Source organism: Macaca mulatta, chromosome 18 (genome assembly GCF_049350105.2).
Source record: "Macaca mulatta isolate MMU2019108-1 chromosome 18, T2T-MMU8v2.0, whole genome shotgun sequence".
Taxonomy (NCBI): domain Eukaryota; kingdom Metazoa; phylum Chordata; class Mammalia; order Primates; family Cercopithecidae; genus Macaca; species Macaca mulatta.
In genome coordinates, this window is record NC_133423.1 from 18,487,440 (window position 1) to 18,509,539 (window position 22,100).

General features: G+C 46.3%; 1 protein-coding gene and 2 long non-coding RNA genes across 9 annotated transcripts in view; 1 reads left to right on the forward strand and 2 right to left on the reverse strand.

The window, feature by feature from the left end:
* LOC144336463 (uncharacterized) overlaps positions 1-11,398 on the reverse strand; it is a 33,863-nt gene extending 22,465 nt beyond the window's left edge. Inside the window, exons 1-2 of one of the 4 annotated variants that reach the window (XR_013408286.1) lie at positions 10,624-11,398; positions 1,611-1,733 (exon numbers count right to left, since the gene is read on the reverse strand). This is a non-coding gene — a long non-coding RNA (uncharacterized LOC144336463). The remainder of the gene's footprint in view (positions 1-1,610; positions 1,734-10,623) is intronic. The other 3 variants (XR_013408285.1, XR_013408284.1, XR_013408283.1) reach the window with 3 other exon arrangements.
* LOC144336464 (uncharacterized) lies at positions 7,895-20,573 on the forward strand. Its single transcript, XR_013408287.1, has 2 exons — positions 7,895-8,016; positions 15,064-20,573. It is a non-coding gene; the product is annotated as an uncharacterized LOC144336464 (long non-coding RNA).
* Positions 18,665-22,100, reverse strand: part of TNFRSF11A (TNF receptor superfamily member 11a) — a 63,706-nt gene continuing 60,270 nt past the window's right edge. For all 4 annotated transcript variants that reach the window (XM_077975108.1, XM_028837803.2, XM_077975107.1 and 1 more), the window contains one exon: positions 18,665-21,525. In XM_077975108.1, the coding sequence (XP_077831234.1) occupies positions 21,242-21,525 (284 nt within the window). In that variant the 3' untranslated portion in view covers positions 18,665-21,241. The remainder of the gene's footprint in view (positions 21,526-22,100) is intronic.

Here is a 22,100-nt window from a genome sequence, read left to right on the forward strand (position 1 = left end):
GCACTGAGGCTCCCTGGCCTAGAGCCGAGGAAGGGAAGCACGGAAGAGGTAAGCAACTTGCCCAAGATGGCAGAGCCTTTAAGCTATGGGGCCTGAACCCAGGGTCTGCCATCTTGAGGACCAAACCACCACTGTCATGAGCCCGTGGTAAGAGCTGCCATGCACACGTCTGCCTTTGGGGAGGTTTCAGGGGCGCTGAAGGGTAATGGAAGCCCACTGGGCTCCATGCCTGGGGTGGCACAGCAGGGAGATGAAAACAGCACTGAGAGAGGCAGCCAGGGAGGCAGGAAGAGGGCCTTAAAGATCTCAAAGACCTGCAAGATCTCTTGGCGCTGGAGATTAATGGACCTCCTGGATGGGTCCCCAGGACCTCGCTTGCAGCTTGAGCTGCAGTGTTTCCTCGAACCCCGAGCTGCTCGATGGAACACACACATCCACCTTTGCATCCCTCCTGCCCATCACTCAGTCCAGTACACGGTAAGAGCCCAGTAAGGTACAGCTTCAGTGAACGAGGGAGGCAAGTCCAGACCAAGGGCCATGTCTCGGTCGTTGCTCAATAACAAACCACCCCAAAACTAGTGGCACAGAGTGGCCTCTGTTATTTACTTACAAGTCTAAGCTCAGCTGGGAAGTCTTAGGCAGAGTTACTCATGAGGCTGCAGTCTCACCTGGAGGCTCACATAGGGCTGCATGGTCTAAGGTAGGGTCTGCAATCCCTGGGTCATGGACTGGTACCAGTGGCCTGTTAGGAACCAGGCCGCACAGCAGCAGGTGAGCGGCGGGTAAGCACGTATTACCACCTGAGCTCCACCTCCTGTCAGATCAGCAGACCAGGGCCATAGGAGCGTGAACCCTACGGCGAACTGTGCCAGCGAGGGAGCGAGGTTGTGGCTTCTTATGAGAATGGAATGTCTGATGATCTGAGGTGGAAAGGTTTCTTCCCAAAACCTTTCCCCAGCCCATCTGTGAAACAATTGTCTCCCATGAAACCGATCTGTGGTACCAAAAAGGTTGGGGACCACAGGTCTAAGGTCTCATTCACAGTCTGGGGCTATAGGCCAAGGAGCCTCAGTGCTGTTCCATGGGGCCTCGCCAGCAGGATGGCTCAGGTGTTTTCCATGGTGGCAGCAGAATCCACAAAGATCAGGCCCCCATGCACAAGTATTTATCAGGCCTCTCCTTGGGTCACCTGTGCTGGTACCCATTGGCCAAAGCAAGTCATATGGCCAAGCCCAGCATCAATCTGGGAAGGGACTCCTGTAGGCCATAAATACTGGGAGGTGTGATTCATGAGAGGGCATGAAAGGTGTGACACCCACCTCAGGCATATTAACCCAGGGGTAGCCCTTAGGCCTGAATTCTGGAAGAATTCTTTTTCCTTCTTGCTCTACTAATAAACTTGGAATAGAGGTGAATTCACATTTGTATCAGTTACAAAATCAAGAACAAGTCATCTGGGCATGATGGCTCACACCTGTAATCCTGTGGCACTTTGGTAGGCCAAGGCAGGTGGATCACCTGAGCTCAGGAGTTTGAGACCAGCCTAGGCAACACTGCAAACCCCATCTCTGCTAAAAGTACAAAAATTAGCCATGCGTGGTGGCACACACCTGTAGTCACAGCTACTTGGGAGGCTGAGGCAGGAGGATCGCTTAAACCTGGGAGATCAAGGCTCCAAGTGAGCCAAGATGGTGCCACTGTACTCCAGCCTGGGTGACAACGTGAGGCCCTGTCTCAAAAAAAAAAAAAGAAAAGAAAAAGGATAAGTCAAGGTCAGGACAGAACAACCAGAGGATTAATTATGTAACAAGTTCAGTTAATTCCTCCACAGGCTTCTAGGTCCTTTGGAGCAGTAGAGCCCACAGGAGAAAGACAAGAGACAGGAGCTCCCTGGACCCCGCCCTCCCCACCTTCCTGTGAGTGGCGTTAGGCTGGACGTTGCCTCAATTCTTCACATCCTCAGAGACAGCATGAAATTGGTTGGCATAGAGCAAAGGAGCTTTTGGCCAGGGATTTTCTGCTGGCTGTTTCTATTTACTGGGGGCAAACTAATAGGAAATTATGTTCTTACCTTGGCAACTATAAAGTATTTTCCTTCTGATTCCCTAATCCCTGTAGATGGTGCTTATGTTCACCTGCTGCTACCAAATGCTGACATTCGCTCGGACTGAAACATTATCCCAGAGGTGTGTTGTGGTAAAGTGGTTCTCAAACATCTTGGGAGGTGTAAACCTCTTCACACGGGCTCAAGACATCTCCAGACCAATTTCCTTCACCCTCCAAAATCATAAATAGAGGCCATTACAAATCTCATCCCCTGAATGGATGGGGAGAACAGCACAGATGGGTGAGCCACAGTGAGAGACGCTATAAGGAAGTTACTAACCAAAACCCATTCGGACAGTGTCCTGTTGACTTCTGAATGTGTCCGGGTCCAGGCAGGAAACAGATGACCCACACAAATTGGGTCATTTGAGAATTTAGTAAAAGAACTTGCATCTCCTGCCCTTGTTTCTGACTCTGATCCTCTGTGCTCCACCTTTGACTCCAGCCGTAGGTGGAGTGAAGTTTGGGGACCCACCTGCTTGGTGCTCACATCCCTCCCCCCAGGCTGACTTTGCCTTCATCTTTACCCTGGGACTTCCCTGACACTGCAGAGACTTGGAGGCCACGGGAGCTCACACTAAACAGATGACACAGGCACAGCCAGAAACTTGCAGGGAGTTGGCCGGGCGCGGTGGCTCACGCCTATAATCCCAGCACTTTGGGAGGCCGAGGTGGGCAGATCACGAGGTCAGGAGATCGAGACCATCCTGGCTAACACGGCGAGATCCCGTCTCTACTAAAAATACAAAAAATTAGCCGGGTGTGGTGGTGGGCACCTGTAGTCCCACCTACTCGGGAGGCTGAGGCAGGAGAATGGCAGGAACCCGGGAGGCGGAGCTTGCAGTGAGCTGAGATTGCGCCACTGCACTCCAACCTGGGTGACAGAGCGAGACTCTGTCTCACAAATTAAAAAAAAAAAAAAGAAGAAAAAAAAAAGAAACCTGCAGAGGCTACTGGGCAGCCTCTACCGATGGGACACGGAAATCCACCTATCTTGTGGGTGGACAGTTCTGATGCAGAATCTTCGTGCTTCTGCGGAAGGTCCTGGGGGATCAAATGCTCGATGCTCTGCTGTCGCACTGGCGTTCCCTCTGCCCTGATTTCACACTCCCTGGTCCTCCACTCCACTTCCCAAGAAAACTCCTGCCCATAAGACCTTGTCTCCATCTTAACTGAGGTGTGAGCAGAGTGTCATAGAATGAATTGTGTCCTCCCAAAATTCATATGTTGAACTCCTACCCTCCATTGTCATTGGATTTGAAGATAGGGCTTTAGGGAGGTAATTTACTTTAAATGAGGTCATATGGGTGGGGTCTTAGTCCAATAGGTCTGGTGTCCTCATAAGCAGAGGAGGAGACACAGTAGGAGTGTATGCACACAGAGACAAGGCCACGTGAGGACACAGCGAGAAGGTGGCCGCCTGCAGGCCAGGAAGATGGCCCGCACCAGCAATGGATCCTAACAGCATCTTGATCTTGGTATTTTGTTATGGTAGCCCGAGAAGACTAATACACAAGGTTTATTAGGCAAATCATGAAGAATAGTGTGGTACACTAGGGGACCCTGGGGTCAGTGGGGACATTACCATCCTTCATGCTAGAGGCCAGGATGGGAGAGGCAAGTGGAACCTGGACACAGAGAGGCTGGGAGAAGCGAGATGAGAGCTGTGATCTTTAGCCACAGCTGACCTGCGGGACGGAGCTGGCAGAATCTAGGCCCTGGCCTCCCTCTCTCCCTCCTGTCTCCTGCTACGGCCTCCTAGTGGCACAACCAGAAACCAGAGTGCAGAGGGTCCTGTTGGTGTGGTCCATTGTACGTCAGCTTCGGCCCAGAGCAGGGCAGACAGAGAAGGATGTAGTGTGGATTTAGAGGGCAAACCTGAGACTTGCAGAACAAACACAGGACCACAGCAGAAACCCCACTGTCCTAGTGGTGTCCTCTTTTGTCTGAATCTTTTTAGATTCTGGAGGCAGTAGCAGATCTTTGCAGTCAGAGCTGGGTACCCAAATGTATTAGTTTTTTAGGGCTGCTGTAACAAGCTAAAAAAAACTGGGTTTCTCACAGTTTAGGAGGCTCAAAGTCCAAAATCAAGGTGTTGGCATGGCCATGCTCTCTTTGAAGGCTCTAGGGAGCATCCTCCCATGCCTGTTCCAAGCTGCTGGTGGATGCCGGCCACCCTTGGCCCTACTTGGTATGTGACTACATCAATCTCGTTTCTGCCTCTGTCTTCACATAGCTGTCGTCCCTCTGTGTGTCTTCCTCTCCTTATGAGGGCATCATTCAATTTAGGGCCCATACTAATCCAGTATGACCTCATCTTAACTTGACTATACCTACAAACATTCTATTTCAAAATAAGGTCACGTTCACAGGTGCCAGGGCTAGGACTTCAACCTATTTTTTTGGGAGGGGACACAATTTAACCACAATACCCTTGGCCTGGTGCGGTGGCTCACACCTGTATTCCCAGTACTTTGGGAAGTCCAGGTGGGCAGATTACTTGAGGCCAGAAGTTCGAGAGCAGCCTGGCCAACATAGCAAAACCCTGCCTCTCCTAAAAATATAAAAATTAGCTGGGCATGGTGGCGGGTGCCTGTAATCCCAGCTACTTGGGAGGCTGAAGCAGGAGAATCGCTAGAACCCGGTAGGAGGTTGCAGTGAGCCGGGATCATGCCACTGCACTCCAATCTAGGCAACAGAGGGAGACCCTTTCTCCAAAACAAACAAACAAACCAACAAACAAAAAAAACCAACACGACACCCAGACACCCATGGTAGGCTATATGTCTGGGAAAAGCTTTTCTTCAGCAGGGATTGAGGAGAGGGACTTGGAGTCCTAGCTAAGACTGGATCCTGAAATCCTTGAAATCCTGGGAATTGGGGAAAGTCACCCCAAATTCCAGAGCTTCAGTGGTTCTCTGCTGTGCTGATTTTCAGCTAGAAACTAGAATTCACCTTTGGGAGCAGACCATTCTTTTGCTTTGAGAAAAATATATGATTGCCCTTTTGTTTATGCAAAGTGAAGCAACTATTCTGTTCTGAATGATAGTGGCTCAAAGGGACCTGTGTGATAATCTCAAAGTTGATCTTCATGAGTGGCAGGTTTGCATCTTGCAGACTGTTTCAGGGGAAGGAGTTGGGCCTCGTTTCCAAGTAGGGTAAACATGGTTTCAAGTACATTCCCATTGCTTGTGGTGGAGATGGGAGAAGTGGGCAATGGACGGAAGTTACAGGCCCTGAAATTTGGAGCCGAGCTGAAGGCTAAGGAGAGATCTACCCTGAAACTCACAGTAGTATGCTGAAACGAGCTGTGTGGACTTGTAAGAGCCGATTGCAAAATTTTCAGGAATTTTCAAGCTGATTGATAAACATGGCCATCATTTAAAACTAAATTATAGGCTGGGTGTGGCGACTCACGCCTATAATCCCAGAACTTTGGGAGGCTGAGGCAGGAGGATTGCTTGAGGCCAGGAGTTCAAGACCAGCCTGGATGAGAGAGCAAGTCCCTGTTTCTACAAAAAATTCAAAAAGAATGACTGATGGTGGGCTCAGGGATGGTGGTGGCACATGCCTACTTGAAAGGCTGAGGCAGGAGGATTCCTTGAACTCAGGAGTTGGAGGCTGCAGTGAGCCATGATTGCCTCACTGCACCCCAACTTGGGTGACAGAGTGAGACCTTGTCTCTAAAAAAAAAAAAAATTAAAATTAAATTATATAAGTTTACAATTAAATACATTATATTAAAAACAGAGGTCATACGTACTCAGAGCTCATTGCTTGATAATTATTTTACTACATTTTCTCTCATCAGTGCTCTTGAAGTCTATTGCACCAGTGGGGGGAAAATACAATATAAACATGTGCTATTGTGCATCTCTTCCCAACTCCATTCAATAACATCACAGCCTGGAGCTTGAAATCTACCCTGGTGGGAGCATTTACATCACAGGAATTGCAAACGCTAGGGCTCAGCCCCTCCAGCAGGTGGCTAAATGTTTACCGGCACCCCATGGCCAGACAGAGATGCTGCTGACTCTAGAGTTGTGGGCTGTCCAGTGCTGTTTGCCTTTTTTGTGCTGGGGAAGGGTAAACAGGAAGTGGGGTGTGAATCAGCATGGAAGAGCACAGTAGCCTGGAGAAGCAGGTGACAAGGTGGCAAGGGTGAAGTAGGGAAGGTGGAGCGCAGCCCAGCCTGGGATTTACAGGATTAACACTGCTGATGATTTACAGACCACAGAGGCTCCGTGATGGCAACTGAGCACTTTTGACTCAACTCTGTACCAAGGGCCCCAGAATAAAAAAAGAACCTGTAAACACGGCTTGAAGAGTCTAAGAAACAGCCTGAGAATGGGACCCAAGTCGGCACTGGGTTTTTCGTCCTCCCACAGGAAGGGGGCTCCACCTGTTGTCTCCAGGGAGATTGATAAGGTCTAAGGTCTGGAGAATCAACAGTCTCTTCTCTAGGCTTTCTCTAATACCAGAGTATGCCCAGGGGATATTCTCCAAGGGGAGTGCCATTCATAGCCTCTCGTAAAGTTACGTGTCCACAAAATAAATAGCTCATGAACTGGGGCTCCACAAAACACACTTTGGAAAGTTCTGCATTAGACACCTGGGCATCACGCAAATCTACCCAGCCAGCCCAGCACTTTCCAGCCCTATTCCAGTGCAGTGATCCATAAAGAAGGAAGTGCCTGTTATTTTCTCACACATGGCTATGCTCAAATGGACCCCTCCCTTAGAACACTTCCTCATCACTCCACCATCCCCCAAAATGGGAAGAACTCTTTTTTGAATGATTTAATAATGAAGAGCAAACTTCAGAACATTGACATCACCATCATGTGGCCAGAAAGCATCAATGAGGGCTAGGCTGCTAGATTTAGCAAATAAAACTACAGGATGCCCAGTTAAGTTCAAATTTAGGATAAGCGAAGGATAACTGTTAGCATATATGTAGGTCCTGTGCAATATTTGAAACATATAAACACTGAGAAAGTACTTGCTCTTTATCTGAGAATTTAACTGAGCATCTTGGACTTTCCTGGCAACGCTGGTGAGGGTAGGATTTTTAAGGAATGCTGTCAGGTCTTTGGGGAGGCTATTCTGGGGTAGTGGGAAGAGAACAAGCTTTGGAGTCAGGGCTGGAGGGACTTTGAGTTTGGCCACTACAATAGCAACATGAACAAGTTGCTTAACCTCTCTCACCTCCAGTTTCCGCAGCTATAAGTAATTGTGGGAGATCATATCTCCTCCATAAGATGGCTGATAGGATTAAATTTGAAAACACATGAAACAGACTCTAGTGCAATGATCAGCACGTAGTAGTTAAGTTTAACTATTGTTAGTCCCATTCTCTCCTCACACTGTTCTCTTTTATTTGGGGTCAGTCGTTGAGGACACAAATAATTTCGCTGGAATCCTAAAGGCTATAGTGAATAGTACTACCTCCTGCAAAGTTTTCATCCTTTACCTTTCTGTTTCCATGGGGCTTCAGTAGTTCCCAATCAAGGACCTAAATTACAGCTTCTCATTCTTCCCTGCACAGCCCTCAGGCTTGAGGACCTCAAGAGAGACATCCCTTTCATTCTAGGGAAACTAAGCCCACAGCCCCTGGTCTACCTGATAATTCAAACATTCAACAATGCTACTAAGGACAGTTAGCAAAAGCCTGCACAGAAGGCTCTGTGTTTTGTTTGTAAAGTGCTGAGTTTACAAATAGTGTTGACTTGGCTTGTGAACCGCTGCTGGACAACAGGCCAAAGAGGGCAGAGGAGTCCTGCCCCAAGTGGCTCTCCTCCTCTGTGTCTTCCGCTGTCACACTGTTGCTGAACACATTTTATTTTCAGTTTCCTAGGCTAATGAAAAACTGTAACACTGAAGCTCCGAACACGGTGAACTCCTCAAGCTGTATTAGTCTTTATATTGGCTTACGTAATTATTTTTGTAACAGTGTTACTTCTCTAATTGTGTTCCATTTGGACCAAAGCTAATTGTTTAAAATTAGTTTATAGCATGTTTGGACTAAGTAGAAAACAAAATCATTTGGCTTGGGCAGTGAAGGGAGTTATAGGGAAATTTGGGGCAACTCAGTATTCTAAATCGGTTGTGCGTCATTCTGAAAGTTGATAATCCATATGCATCATGTAGACCAATAACTTTTAAACAACCATTTCCTGGAAGAGAAATGAGAACAGTGCAAGGCTGCCATTGTTCCAATTACAGCTTTGCTTTTTCCCAGAGTACAGGAATCTTTACATTCATTTCAAAACAGCATTAAGGAAGTGGAAAGCTTTCTTTTAATGACAATGCAACCTCATTTGAATGTTTAAAAACACTTCTTGAACACAGAACCAATTGCTATCCTACCTACTGCTTTGGTATCAAGGATGTTGACTGTAAAATCTTAATTAAATAATAAGACAGAAAAAGTCATCATATAAGAGTGCAATTACCCAGAAGAATACTTTATCTCATTATTAACTTCTTTGGATGGATCTAAAATCTATAGAAGCTGTGCTTTTAGGAAAACAAACAAATAAAACAAACTTCTTATCATTAGCAACTATTTTAAACTGCTTTGAGAGTCAGTCTGTGGCCAGCATCAAAAGCCGGGGGGGATGCGGAGCCATTGGTTCTTCCATGCATTGCTGTGTTATAAACACACATGCTGTGGTCTAAATGTCCGTGTCTTCCCAAATTCATATGTTGAAACCTAATCACCAAGAAGATGGTATTAGGAGGTGGGGCCGTGAGGTGGGAGGAGCCCTCATGAATGGAATTAGTGTCCTCATAAAAAAGGCCCAGAGAGCCATTGTGCCCTTCTGCCATGTGAGGGTACAGCAGGACTTTGCCAGTCTGCAACCCAGGAGAGGGCTCTCACCACAACTTGGCTAGGCTGGCACCCTGATTTTGAACTTAGCCTCCAGAATTGTGGGAAATACATTTCTACTGTTTATAAGCCACCTAGCCTATGGTATTTTGTTATAGCAGCTGGAACAGACTAAGACATACAGTCCAGCAGTCCCACTCCTATGTACTCACCCAAGAGAAATGAAAACTCATGTCCACAAAGCTCTGTCACTACAGAAACCCACAGTGAGTATTGACAGCAGTTTTATTCATAGTTTCTCAAAACCAGAAATAATCTAACTGTCACTCAATTGGTGAATGGATAAACAAATTCTAATACAACAAGGCAAAAAAACCAAAACCAAAACAAAACAAAACAAAAACACAAACACTATTCAACAATAAAAAGGAACAAGCAAGTGACACATGCAAAAACATGCCATTATGCTAAGTGAAAGAAGCCAGACCCAGACAACTACATACTGTGTGATTCCATTTATGTGACATTCTGGGAAAGGCAAAGCTGTAGGGATAGAGAACAGATGAGTTGTTGCCAGGGGGCTCAGGTGGGGAAGACAATTGACTACAAAGGAGCGGGAAGGAACATTTTACAGTGATGGAGATGGTCTATGTCATGATTGTCTTGGTGGTTGCATGACTATGTGCATTTGTCAGAATTCACAGAACTGTAGATGTAAAAAGGTAAACCTTCCTGCATGTAAATGATACTGACTCAATAAAGTGATGCATTTTAAAATGAGTCATTTTGTGACTCTCTGAGTATGCTGCTGTTGAATAACCTTTCATTAAAACTCTTAATGGAAATGAGCATGGGGAAGGTGGCCAAGTGGAGCAAAGGTGGAGTGACTCCTTTGCTCTTTAATAACTAGCCCAGGTGCTACGCTGTAGCTGCTTTTCTCTGTCTGAGCAGGAAACAGAAGTGGCTTGGGTGACAGGGCCTATGACTGACTGTAGTGTTCTTGAAGAACAGTGGCCACCATCTGTCCCTCTTGGTGAATGTCCTCTAGTCCATGGTCGCCTGCTCATTGTCCACACCATCCATGGATGCTCAGACATGGTGTGTCTGGGTTTGTATTTGTATTCGTTTGCTCAGCTTTAAAGATCTCTCAGCCATATCATGATGGTGATTTCATTATTTATGATGAACATATGGTCATGAACACAGATCCACAGGGCCCTGCAGCATACACCCAATAGGATGCAATAATGGACAAACGCCCATCAGCTATTTTGGGCTGCCCATCCTTCTGACATTGCACACGTATCTGCACTTGCTCTAGGTGCTAAAAAAGGATAACCAGTGTCATCTTATCACAGAAAAAAATCTCTTTGGGGGCATAGTGCCAACAAATTACAATCTAAGGATGTAATGTTAGAGTTCTGCAGAGAAACAGAACCATAGAGAGAAAGACAGAGAGAGAGAGGTAGATATATAGATAGATGTGTGTATATATACACACACACATATATAAATATATGTATATATAGAAATATACATATATAGATATATTTTATATATATTACATATGTATCTATATGTATATGTGTAATATATAATATATTGTATTAGTCAGGTTTCTCTAGAGGGACAGAACTAATAGGATAGACATATATAAAAAAGGAGTTTATTAAGTATTAACTCACCAGATCACAAGGTCCTATAACAGGCCATCTGCAAGCTGAGGAGCAAGGAGAGCCAGTCCGAGTCCCAAAACTGAAGAACTTGGAGTCCGATGTTCAAGGGCAGGAAGCATCCAGCACGGGAGAAAGATGTAGGCTGGGAGGCTAGGCCAGTCTAGTCTTTTCATGTTTTTCTGCCTGCTTTATATTCTAGCTGTGCTGGCAGCTGATTAGATGGTGCCCACCCAGATGAAGGCTGGGTCTGCCTTTCCCAGCCCACTGACTCAAACGTTAATCTCCTTTGGCAACACCCTCACAGACACACCCAGGACCCATACTTTGTCTCCTTCAACCCAATCAAGTTGACACTCAGTATTAACCATCACATATACAGAGAGATTGATTGAGTTATTAATTATAAGGAATTGGTTCATGCAATTATGGAGGCCAAGAAGTCCTATGATCTATTGCAAGTTGGAGATCTGTTGTCTGGAAAGCTGTTTGTGTAGTTCAAAGGCTTCAGAACCAGAGGGCTGATGGTATAAACTTCAGTCCAAGTCTGAAGTCCTGAGAACAAGGTGCACTGAGGGTAAGACAGGATCCATGGATGCCCCAGCTCAAGCTGTTGGGCAGAGAGGAAAATTCAACCTTCCTCTGTCTTTTTATTCTATTTGGCCCTCAACCAACTGGATGATGCCTGCACACTGGTGAGGGTGGGTCTTCTTTACTCTGTCTACTGATTCAAATGTGTGTCTCTTCATAGAGGCAGAAATAATGTTTAACCAGATATCTGGACATCCTGTGGCTTAGTCATATTTATACATAAAGTTAACCATCATAGATATAAAGTTTTCAATGCAAAGTTCTAGGATTTACTATTTAATTTGGGACTAAATTTGATTTTAATGAAAATATTTGTGGTATGTAGAGAGTATTTCCATCATTGACTCTGCCTATCCAAATCAGTTTAACTCTAGTGTATAGCATTTTGTTACAGCTGAAAGCAGAATGCCTTGGAGGAAGCAAAAATTACTAGATATAAACATGACCACCTATCCACAAAGTCATCCTAACCATGGGCAGGTCTTGAACTCCTGACCTCAAGCCATCTGCCCACCTCTGCCTCCCAAAGTGTTGGAATTACAGGTATGAGCCACTGCACCCAGCCAGTTTCATTTTCCTTGACTGCCTAAGGCATTGTCAGAGGTTCTTATTTTTCCTGCTCCCTTTGGGAACCCAGATATGAGCACGAGTTCTTGATCTTGTAGCTCATGATTTTGCTTTTCTTGAAGGAATTTCTAAACAATCTTATATTTCAATCTACCATGGGCTGTTGCTTCTTCACAGGGTATTGCCTTGGGCTCACCTGTATGAAATCGCTTCTTCAGCGTTGTTTCCCTTAGCTTGCCTTATCAATTCTGCTCTGAAATCTCTCCTTTAGACATAGTGGCCTTGTCTGGACTTTGGTCAGCGTGTGAAAATGCAGTAAGGAAGTTGGGATGATAAAAAGGCAATGAGGTTTAAGGGTGTTCCTGAGGCTTCAGGGCCTATCACTCGTATTCATTCATTCAGCACATGTTTCTTGAGCATTCACATATACCAGGCATCATGCTATCTGCTGGATACAGTGGTGTGTGTGTGTGTGTGTGGGCGGGGGGGGTGTGTGTGTGGTAGTGGTGGTGAGACAGCTACTATTCAAATTCTAAAATAAATTTATCATTACAAGCTGGAATAATGCCACAAAGGATAAGTTCCAGCATCTCTAAGCACCCCTAACAAGGGGACCAGTTTGGTCTCAGGGAGAAAGGGCAGTTAGGAAATGCTGCCCTGAGGAAGTGCTGTTTGAACTGAGATGTGAATTGGATTTAACCCAGGGAAAAACCAGGAAGAATGCTGCAGTCAGAGAAAACCACATGTGCAAAGCCCCCAAGGCAGGCAGTGTGTGCACTGGAGAGACCAGTGCAGCTGAAGGTGGGGAGAGTAGCGCGAGATGAGGCTGGAGGGTGGGGAGCCATGAGGACCATCTGAAAACCTTTGGTCTCTATTCCACGAACAATGGAGAGCCGTGAAGTTTAAGTGAAGGCTGATGAAATTCGATTGGAGCTTTTTATTTTCAAGAGTACCTGCTCTTGGGAGAGCTGGTGGGGGTAAGGTTCACAATGCCCTGATTCCTTTTTTCCAACATCTGCCCATCTCTGGCATAGTCGGCTTCACTAGCTGTAAGTATAAACACAGTCACGGTTCATCATTTTTCCAATTAATATTAATAGCTGCTCCCATATTAATATTAATAGGAGCTCCCATATGTCTAACTGCTCACATTTGAAGCCTCCCCCACTGGTCATCCATGAACCCCAAGGTCTTACTTGGTCCAAAGCAGACAGAGTCTCTTTCCAAATGCCCCAGAGAGGGTGAGGAAGGCTAGTGACTTCAGTAGGTAGGTCCCTGTCTCCCGCCTCGGTCATGACCTCTGCTCGTGATTGGGCACTAGTCCCACGCATACAAATACTCCCCTCGGTGGTAGACAAGTATTTGTCTATCCCCACTGAGGGGAGGCTTGGGCTTCAGAGTTAAAATCAGACTTCCCTCACTCACATACTCTGCCTTTGTCTTCAGAGCTGAGTCAGAGGCAGCTGGATGTGCAGGAGCATCCGCCTGTCCAGCCCCAAATCTCCCCCACAAAACTTCCACGTCAGGCCATCAGCCCAGGTGCACCTTTTGCACCCTGGGTGTCCTTCCCTGCTGGGGAATCCAATCCTTCAGAGAAGTTCCCAGTTGTTGACCCTCTTGGGGCCTTTCTTGTCATCCAGCACAGGCTCTGTGGACTAAGGGACAACTGCAGAGGCATGTTCATTGTGCTCTGGTCACAACAGATATTTACCATGTGATATTTACTAGACCAACACAAACCAACTGGACTTACATTGATGTGATTAAACAACCTTCCCCATATGCCAACAAAATCTGTCCCGGGGATGCTTGCTCTCTCCCCCTTGTCAGACATAGAGGATGATGGCATTTGCCCTGTTTTTATTTTTTCCCTCACTCAGCACTCATTATAATATTCTCCTTAATATATAAAATAATCAGAAAATATCAATAGAAAGACATTTCACGGGCCGGGCGCGGTGGCTCACGCCTGTAATCCCAGCACTTTGGGAGGCTGAGGTGGTGAATCATGAGGTCAGGAGATGGAGACCATCCTGGCCAACAGGGTGAAACCCCATCTCTACTAAAAATACAAAACTTAGCTGGGTATGGTGGCACGTGCTTGTAGTCCCAGCTACTCGGGAGACTGAGGCAGGAGAATCGCTTGAACATGGGAGGCAGAGGTTGCAGTGAGTTGAGATCGCACCACTGCACTCTAGCCTGGCGACAGGGCAAGACTCTATCTCAAAAAAAAAAAGAAAGAAAGAAAGCTATTTTACAGTTTCCCAACCAATAAAACACATTTATATCAGCATGTGTGTTAACAAAACTCAGTTTCCATGGGAGAATGGGCCCCTAGGAGGGTGACTGCTGCATTCCATAAGGATACAGGACAATTTTAGGATATGCCAGCTCAGAACTGGGCCCTGACACTGGGAGTCCCACTGTGTAAATGTGGAACCATTTAATCTGAATAAACACTACTGGTGTACATCTCCTGAAACATAATTTTTTTAAAAAATGAAAAATTATGTCTTCATTTTTTGCTAATCATAACAAATACTTACAGAAATGCTCTAAAAGCTTTAAACACGCATATTCCAGTTTCCAGAATAAATAAAGAACTTTCAAAACTCACTAAGAAAACAACTGAAAACAAACAATCCCAGTGCTTTGGAGGCCAGAGTGGGAGGATTGCTTGAGGTCAGGAGTTTGAAACCAGCCTGGATAACATAGCAAGACCCTCTCACTACAGAAAAATTAAAAAGTTAGCTGGGTATGGTGGCACATGTCTAGGCCAAGCTATCCAGGAGTCTGAGGTAGAAGAATCATTTGAGCCTGGGAAATCGAGGCTGCAGTGAGTTGTGATCACACCACTGCACTCCAGCTGTGGTGACAGAGTGAGACCCTGTCTCACAAAAAGAAAGAAAAACATGAGCAAAAGATTTGAACATACTTTACCAAATAAGATATAAAGATAGCCAAATAAGCACATAAGAAGGTAGTCACAGACTTCAAATGAAAGCCACAGTGAGATGCTATACACCTATAAGAATGGCAAACATTAAAGCAAACCAGCAAATAACTGACGATACAAAATGCTGGTGAGGATGTGGAGCAACTAGAACTCTCATGCATTGCTGATGGGAATGCAAAATGGTACAGACACTTTAGAAAACAGTTTTGCAGTTTCTTACAAACTGGTATTTACCATACAATCCCATAATCCCACTCCTAGATATTCGCCCAAGAGAAGTGAAAGCACACGTCCACACGAGTTTTTATAGCAGCTGTATTTGTAATCTCCCCAAACAGGAAAGAACCCACATGTTGGTGAATAAACTGCAGTACATCCAGACAGTGGACTACTATTCAGAAATAAAAAGGAACTACTGGTGTACCCACCGATGGATCTCAAGGACGCTACGTGGAAAGAAGCCAGACTCAAATGGCTGTGTGCTGTGTAACTCTGTTTACACGACAAATTGGAAAAGGTGAAACTATGGGAAGCAAGAACAGATAATGGTTGCCAGGGGTTAGGGGTGGTGGGGAAGGGATTAACTAAAAAGGGAAATGGGAACTTTGGCATGTTGAAATATTCTATATCTTGACTGTGATGGTGGTGGTTACACAACTATGTATTTTTGTTAAAACTCATAAAACTGTATATCTAAAAAGGGTGAATTTTACTGTATACAACAAACTCAATAGACTTGATGTAAAACATGTTTATTTTTCCACTGACAGAGTAAATATTTAGAGAAAGCTCTTCTAAGAACTTTAAACATTTATTTTAATGGTTTCTTTGCCATTGAAGGAGAGAGGCTATAAAAGCCAATAAAAATGAATTTGCTTCTTCATTTTAGTGTAAGATGTTTTACTGCCGCTGCTTAAATGGAGATCGTCTGTAAGAGCCTCATCATAAGAATGTCATTTTTCTCACGACTTAAAGTCTGTGCAGCCTTTGTTTCCTGGGCTACCCCTGTCCATGAAAGCCTGGGCAAGAGTGAAAGCTTTCACTGGACTCCAGTGCCCTCCTGAAGGCGCCTGGACCTATAATGCCACCTCCTCTGAGCCGGTGGTCGATTTGTTATTCTTCCTAAATGGGGAGAGGCACGAGGAACACCAAGAGAAATCAGCCCACATAGCCTTTCAACCTTCACGTCCGGCTATTCTTCATGCCCTACATATTGGGCTACAAGGGAAAGGCCCACTGATGCCCATTTGAATCACAGTCTTTTAAGACAGTATAACGTGAAGTTATATTGGGTAAGTCTACTTCCCTCAGTGTGTCATGTCAGAAGATGACAACTTTTGGGTCAACCATCGCAGTCCTGCCAACTGTCTATGGAGAAGGTGCGTCCCTCCGACCTAGTTGCAAAGAGTGGGAAGGTGTTCCAGGTGGGCAGCAGAGCTTGGTTACAGTTATGTGGTCCGACGTGATGACTGAGACGGCTCCTGTGCCCAGGAATGAACAAGTGTCAGAGACAGGGAGGGAAAGTGGTGTAGGACGGTCAGATCCCTACTACTGGAATCTTCTAGGAACTGCCAGTGAGTCCTTGGTTGTCTCTCATCCCACGTCATCCTCACACCAGCACAAAAGACTAATATTAGTACCTTCTGTTTACACATGTTGAAAACAAGGCTAAGAAGTGATGTAGCTGCACAAGGTAAGTCCGCAAGTCGCAGCGCTGAGTCATGAACCAGGTCTGTCTGCAAAACGTCTGCATTTTCTATCACACATGGAAGAGGGTAGTGTCACCAGCTCCTTGGTTAGTACGAAGATCTGGTCACAGGCCTGTAATTTTGTCATTTTAACTTTTATACTATTGGTAATCTTAAAGATTTTTTTTAAAGCATTCCTGTATGCCAGTTTTACGAATGGGATCAAGGAAAGAGATGTTAGCCTAGCATGAGTTTCAATCCCACCCTGGGGTCAGGATAACTGGGGTAAGAGGGAGGTAGGAAGAGAGAAAACTGGACTCACAGCTGTGCAGAGCCATGCGGGTGTGTCAGGAGGAGCAGCAAGTCTTGTGGGGGTGCCTGCCCACTGGGACATTTATTCGATCCTCCTCTTTGTTGAAACTTTGGGGGACATAGGGTTGTTTTGCTGCAGTAGGCAGTTCTGCAGTGGGGCAGCCATGGGGGTGTCGGTCCAGGGTGGCTCCCCCTGCACCGCTCAGCTTGGCTTCAGTGATGCCACCTAGACCCCACCTGTGCTCACGGCTGGCACCGCCACTCCCCAATGTCAGGTCCCGCCTCTTCTCTGGCAAAGCTTTAGTGGTTGTAAGACTTTACCGGCAGGGTGAAGGGGTGAGGAATCCCACAGATGGCCCCTTTCCAGAAGCCTCCTCTGGTGCTTGGAGCAGAGCATTGTCTCCTCTCCTCTGCTCCGAACCCTCCAGCACTCCTCATCTCCTTTCCCAGGTGCTCAGGGCCCTGCCACTAAAAGCATACTCCATAAACATGATGACTTATCAACAGAGTGTTTAGGGCTTTGAATGCTTTGTCTCCTCTTCCAAAGCGGGTTAGGCAACTTGTGCCCAGCGCGCCCCAAAGCAGATGCATAAAACTCACATGCCATCAGACACTGTCAAAGAGCAAACAACTCAAAACTACGTTTCTTCCACCAAAGACAGCACCTTTGCTCAAGCTCACCCTTGTATAATCATAACAAGATTCTGTTTGTTGAGCTGGGGTCAAGGGTGAACACTAGATCTTTTATCTGTTTATATGCAGGTTCCTCTACCCCAAGGTATCTCACCAGTTTTCTTGATTTTAGAAGTTGTCACTTTTCAATTTTCTGTGCCAAAGGAATGCGGAAGTAGTACAGTGGGCTCAGTTCCCAAATCACCTATATTTGGCTCTGGAAGGAATTTTGACACAGCACTGAAATATGAATGTGGGTGTCCCTCCCATTGTGGGAATCTACAGTGCTGTGCATTAAGGGAATTCAATCACCAGAGAAGGAACTACTCGCTGGTTAGGGGCTGGGCCATGTTCCTCTTTTGTTCCCAGATGCACTCTTCTCTGCAGCACCTTTACTCCACGCAGTGCCCTGTGGTGGACAGACGGCAATGGCGCCATCTTCCCCTCCACGTGTCCACCCCCTACCCTGTCATTCTGCAACGCTTCCCGTGGGGGGATGGGCTGTTCCCCCATCCCTTGGATCTAGGCTGCCTTTGTGACCTGCTTTGGCCCACAGAATGTGGCAGAAGTGACAGTGTCCCAGTACAAGCCTAGGCCTCAAGAAGCCTGGCAGGCTTCTGCTTGTTCTCAGGCTCAACACCACCATGAGAGCATGCCCAGCTGGGTGGCTGGAAGCATGGGGGACAGGTGGAGAGCACACAGCCTGGCCCAGCCAACCAGCTGGGTCATTGTAAATGGGTAAGCAAACCAGGCCGGCTGGGACCAGGCCTGAAGAACCACCCAAGCTGATCCAACCCATAGAATTGGGAGCTAAATAAGTGGTGGTTTTTGTTTTTGTTTTGTTTTTCCACTGGAGTGCACTGGCCCAATCAAAGCTCACAGTAGCCTTGAACCCCTGGGTCTAAGCATCCTCCTGCCTCAGCCTCCTGAGTAGCCAGGACTGCAGGTGCACACCACCATGCCCAGATAAGTTTTGTATTTTTTGTAGAGATGAGGTCTCACTCTGTTGCCCAGTTTGATCTCTAACTACTGTCCTTCAAGGGATCCTCCTGCCTTGGCCTCCCAAAGCACTGGGAGGCATGAACCACTGTGCCTGGCCAATGGTGACTACTTTAAGCCACTAAGTCTTGGGGTGGTTACACTGAAAGAATCCCATTTTCCCCACCACATGAAGGTTCTGATCTATCACATTCAAACTGATCTTGAGAAATTCATTCTTCTGGCAGCTGGGTAAAATATGAGTAGGAAACACGATACTCCATTTCTGTTTCAGCTCTTTCACTGGGTATCCAGGCTGTATTTTAAGAAATTTTTGTGAAATCAACAGCATATATATTATCAAAGCAAGTATTTTCTGTCCCTTGTCTATGGTCCAGGGAACCTGCAATAAGATACAAATGAACGGTTGACACCATACCATAAAGATTAGGAATAAGCATATCATAAAGATTAGCAATAAGCTGGATCATGATTTTACAGTGAGCCCGGTTTGAGCAAGCCATAAAAAGGATTTTATGGTCAAATATAAGTTTAATATAATCTCTTTATCATGTTTCCCCAATAACTGTTCATTATTGCTTCATTTTGTTTATACTTGTCACATATATCTCTATAGTACACAGACACAGACTTATATTTTCTATACATTTCTTAGCATATAGTTGCCTTTGGATCAATACAGAATTAGTAGGGATCAGTGCAGGAAAGAATATTACCTTTTTCTGAAAGTAGAGTCTTACATATTTATATAGCACCTTTGATTTAAGGAGCTCAAGGTACTTTAACATTCACTGTAGCATCCTTCTGATATCTCTGGGTAGGGAAACTATTATAAATTATCATTATTGCCTTTTTATAGAAGGAACAAATAAAAGCAAAGAAAGGCGAAGTGCTCAGTGAGATGACAGTCACAGCAGAGACTCGGGTTTTCAGCTCAGAGGTCTACTTTGTGAACTGTAACTCTGTAATATATTCCATATCAAAAGGTATAATGGTTTCCTCCATTTGTATAACATCTCCCTGTGGATGATGTTAAGTAAAAGGGCAGGAATGACAGTAAATTCCCACCAACAGATCCTCCTGGCTGTGCAGTTATTTCCTGCAGTTCTTTATGTTGGCTAAGGAGTCCCATAAATTACAGAACTGTCCTGTGCTTCTCCATTGAAAATCCTAATTGACCGCTACCACCCCAGTATTTCCAGCAGGAGGGAAAAACCAGTGATCCACAGTCATGCTCTTCAGCTGGGCATTTGTGGCCAATAAAGTCTGGGCAGTGACCACTATTAGTGCTTTCTTTTATAACCTACCAGATGTACAAAATTAATTTTAACTTGCTTGCGTATTTTTGCTTTTCTCCAGTATTTGCAGGGAACTAGTGCTCACTGAGTAACAAAAGATAAAACCAACCAGGGAATTTCCTTCCATCTGGACCATCCTCTAGGTTTCTCACAAAGGGGATGATGCCAAGAGAAAGACACCTTTAGGATAAGAAGTTTTCTTAAATTCACAACATGCGGTTTGGCTTTAAATTTAAATGCATTGGAAAATGGAATGTTTTCCACTTCTACAAGGCCAACCTACAGATGCACGATTATGTACGAATAAAAGAGGATCCATTTATGCTATTCTCATCTAGACAAAGAAAATGCAAATTAAAATTTCAACTTTATTCTTCCTTGAACTTCCCTGGCCCTTTCTTTCCAGGAGCCCCATGTCCTGTTCGTTTTCTCCATCTTTTCCAGAGAGACCTCTAGAATAAGAACGCCAAGCCGCAACAACTTGGAGTTTTAGAAATTTGGTTACCAAGTACCTGAGTGCCTCTGCCAGCGTGGAAAAATTAACCACCTGGGGGTAAGGTCACATACTGAGCTTAGTTCTGCTTAAGGACCGACACAAACTTAAAAACATTCAGGAGAAAAAAATAGGGTTTCCTTTTTTCTTTCTTTTAGAAAAATGAGAATACAGAACATTTTTCAGAATATGGAAGTCCCACCACATGTTCCCAGCAACTATCTCCCGGCCTCACATGTTTAGCCTTTTCCCTAAAGTGCTTACAATGAACACACACAGGGAAAGTCATCTCCAAAACACTGTGAGAAGGGGCACAAAAGAAAATATGTAAAGCAGGCCAGCGTGCGGGCTCACGCCTGTAATCCCAGTACTTTGGGAGGCTGAGGCTGGAGGACTGCTTTCGCTGGGGAGTTTGAGACCAGCCTGGGTACCATGGTGGGACCCTGTCTCGGTGCGGGGGAGGGGGAGAATCTGGGCATGGCATGCAGCTGTGATCCCAGCTACTCCGGAAGTTGAGGTGGGAGGATCACTTGCATTGCTTGAGCCCAGGAGTTAGAGGCTGCACTGGGCTATGATGGCACCACTGCACTCCAACCTGGGCCAGAGCCAGGTTGCCAAAACAAAAACAAAAACAAAAACACAAAAACAAAAAAAACGCAAAAGAAAAGAAAGAGACCCTCACCTTTAGGATAATTTTTGAGAAAACTTTTAAATTAAAAAAGAGGGGGAAAAGATATCAAGAAAAGTTATGAAAAGGAATACAAATATGGGGGGAAAACACAGACCCCCCCCTCCCCCCACAGAACAGGATAGTCATAAAAATAGCTGTCATAGTGCCACAAATTACTGCTGCGAGTTTGAGGGGCGGCAGGGGAGGCATCTGCCCCAGTGCAGGGGAGCTGCTGAGCATCCGTGGGCCTGGGGAGAGTCCTCATCAATTCACTTGCTGAAAAGCCCATTTCCTGGAGGGCAAGGTGGGCGGAGAACGCCCGGTGGTCTTCTTCGACTGTACCGATCGATCCCTGGGTGGTCGGCGCTGGGGCCATGGGGGCGCTCAAGCCTTGGCCCCGCCCTCCTCCTGCACCGGTCGCGAGGCCTTCTCCGGCTCCCGCAGCCCCTCGGGGCCGCCGCACGGGTCCGGGAAGCGTGGGCCGTTCCCCGCGAAGGAGTCGCGGCGCGCCAGGGTCTCCTCCTGCACCGGGCGGCCCACGGGCTCTGCCGCCGCCGCAGGGCCCTCCTGCGAGGTCTGGCTGACGTAGACCACAATGATGTCGCCCTTGAAGTTCATCACCTGCCCGCTGGAGATGAACGTGGAGTTACTGTTTCCAGTCACATTTCCTGCCGGGAGAGGAAGGGAGAACACGGGGAGGGTGAGTCAGCGCCCGGAGGACGGGTCTCCCGAGAGGAGTGGAGGGCGGCTTCCCGGCTTCCCACAGCCCCGGGCCACAGGGAACCACGCTGTCAACCTCCAGGCCCACTGAGGTGGAGGAGGGCGGGGCAGAGAAGAGAGGAGGAGAAGAGAAAAGAGAAGAAAGACAAAAGAAGTAAAGAGAAGAGGCGGGAGAGGAAAAGAGGAGGAAAAAGAGTGGAAGAGGTGGGGGGGAAGGGGGAGGAGAGGGCGAGGAAGAGGAGAGGGCGAGGAAGAAGAGGAGAGGAAGAGGAAGGAGAGAGGAAGGGGGAGGAGAAGGAGGGGAGAAAGAGGAGGAGGAGAGGAAGAGGAGGAGGAGAAGAGGAACAGGAAAGGAGGGGAGAAGAAGAGATGAGAAATGAGCAAGCCTAGGGGCAGACTCATGCTTTACCATTTGCCTGTGATGTGGGACTCTGGGATACTGGCAAGAGAGCACACCAGGATTACAGAATCACAGACAAGATTCAAATGTTACAAAAGAGAGAGAGTGTGTGTGTGTGTGTGT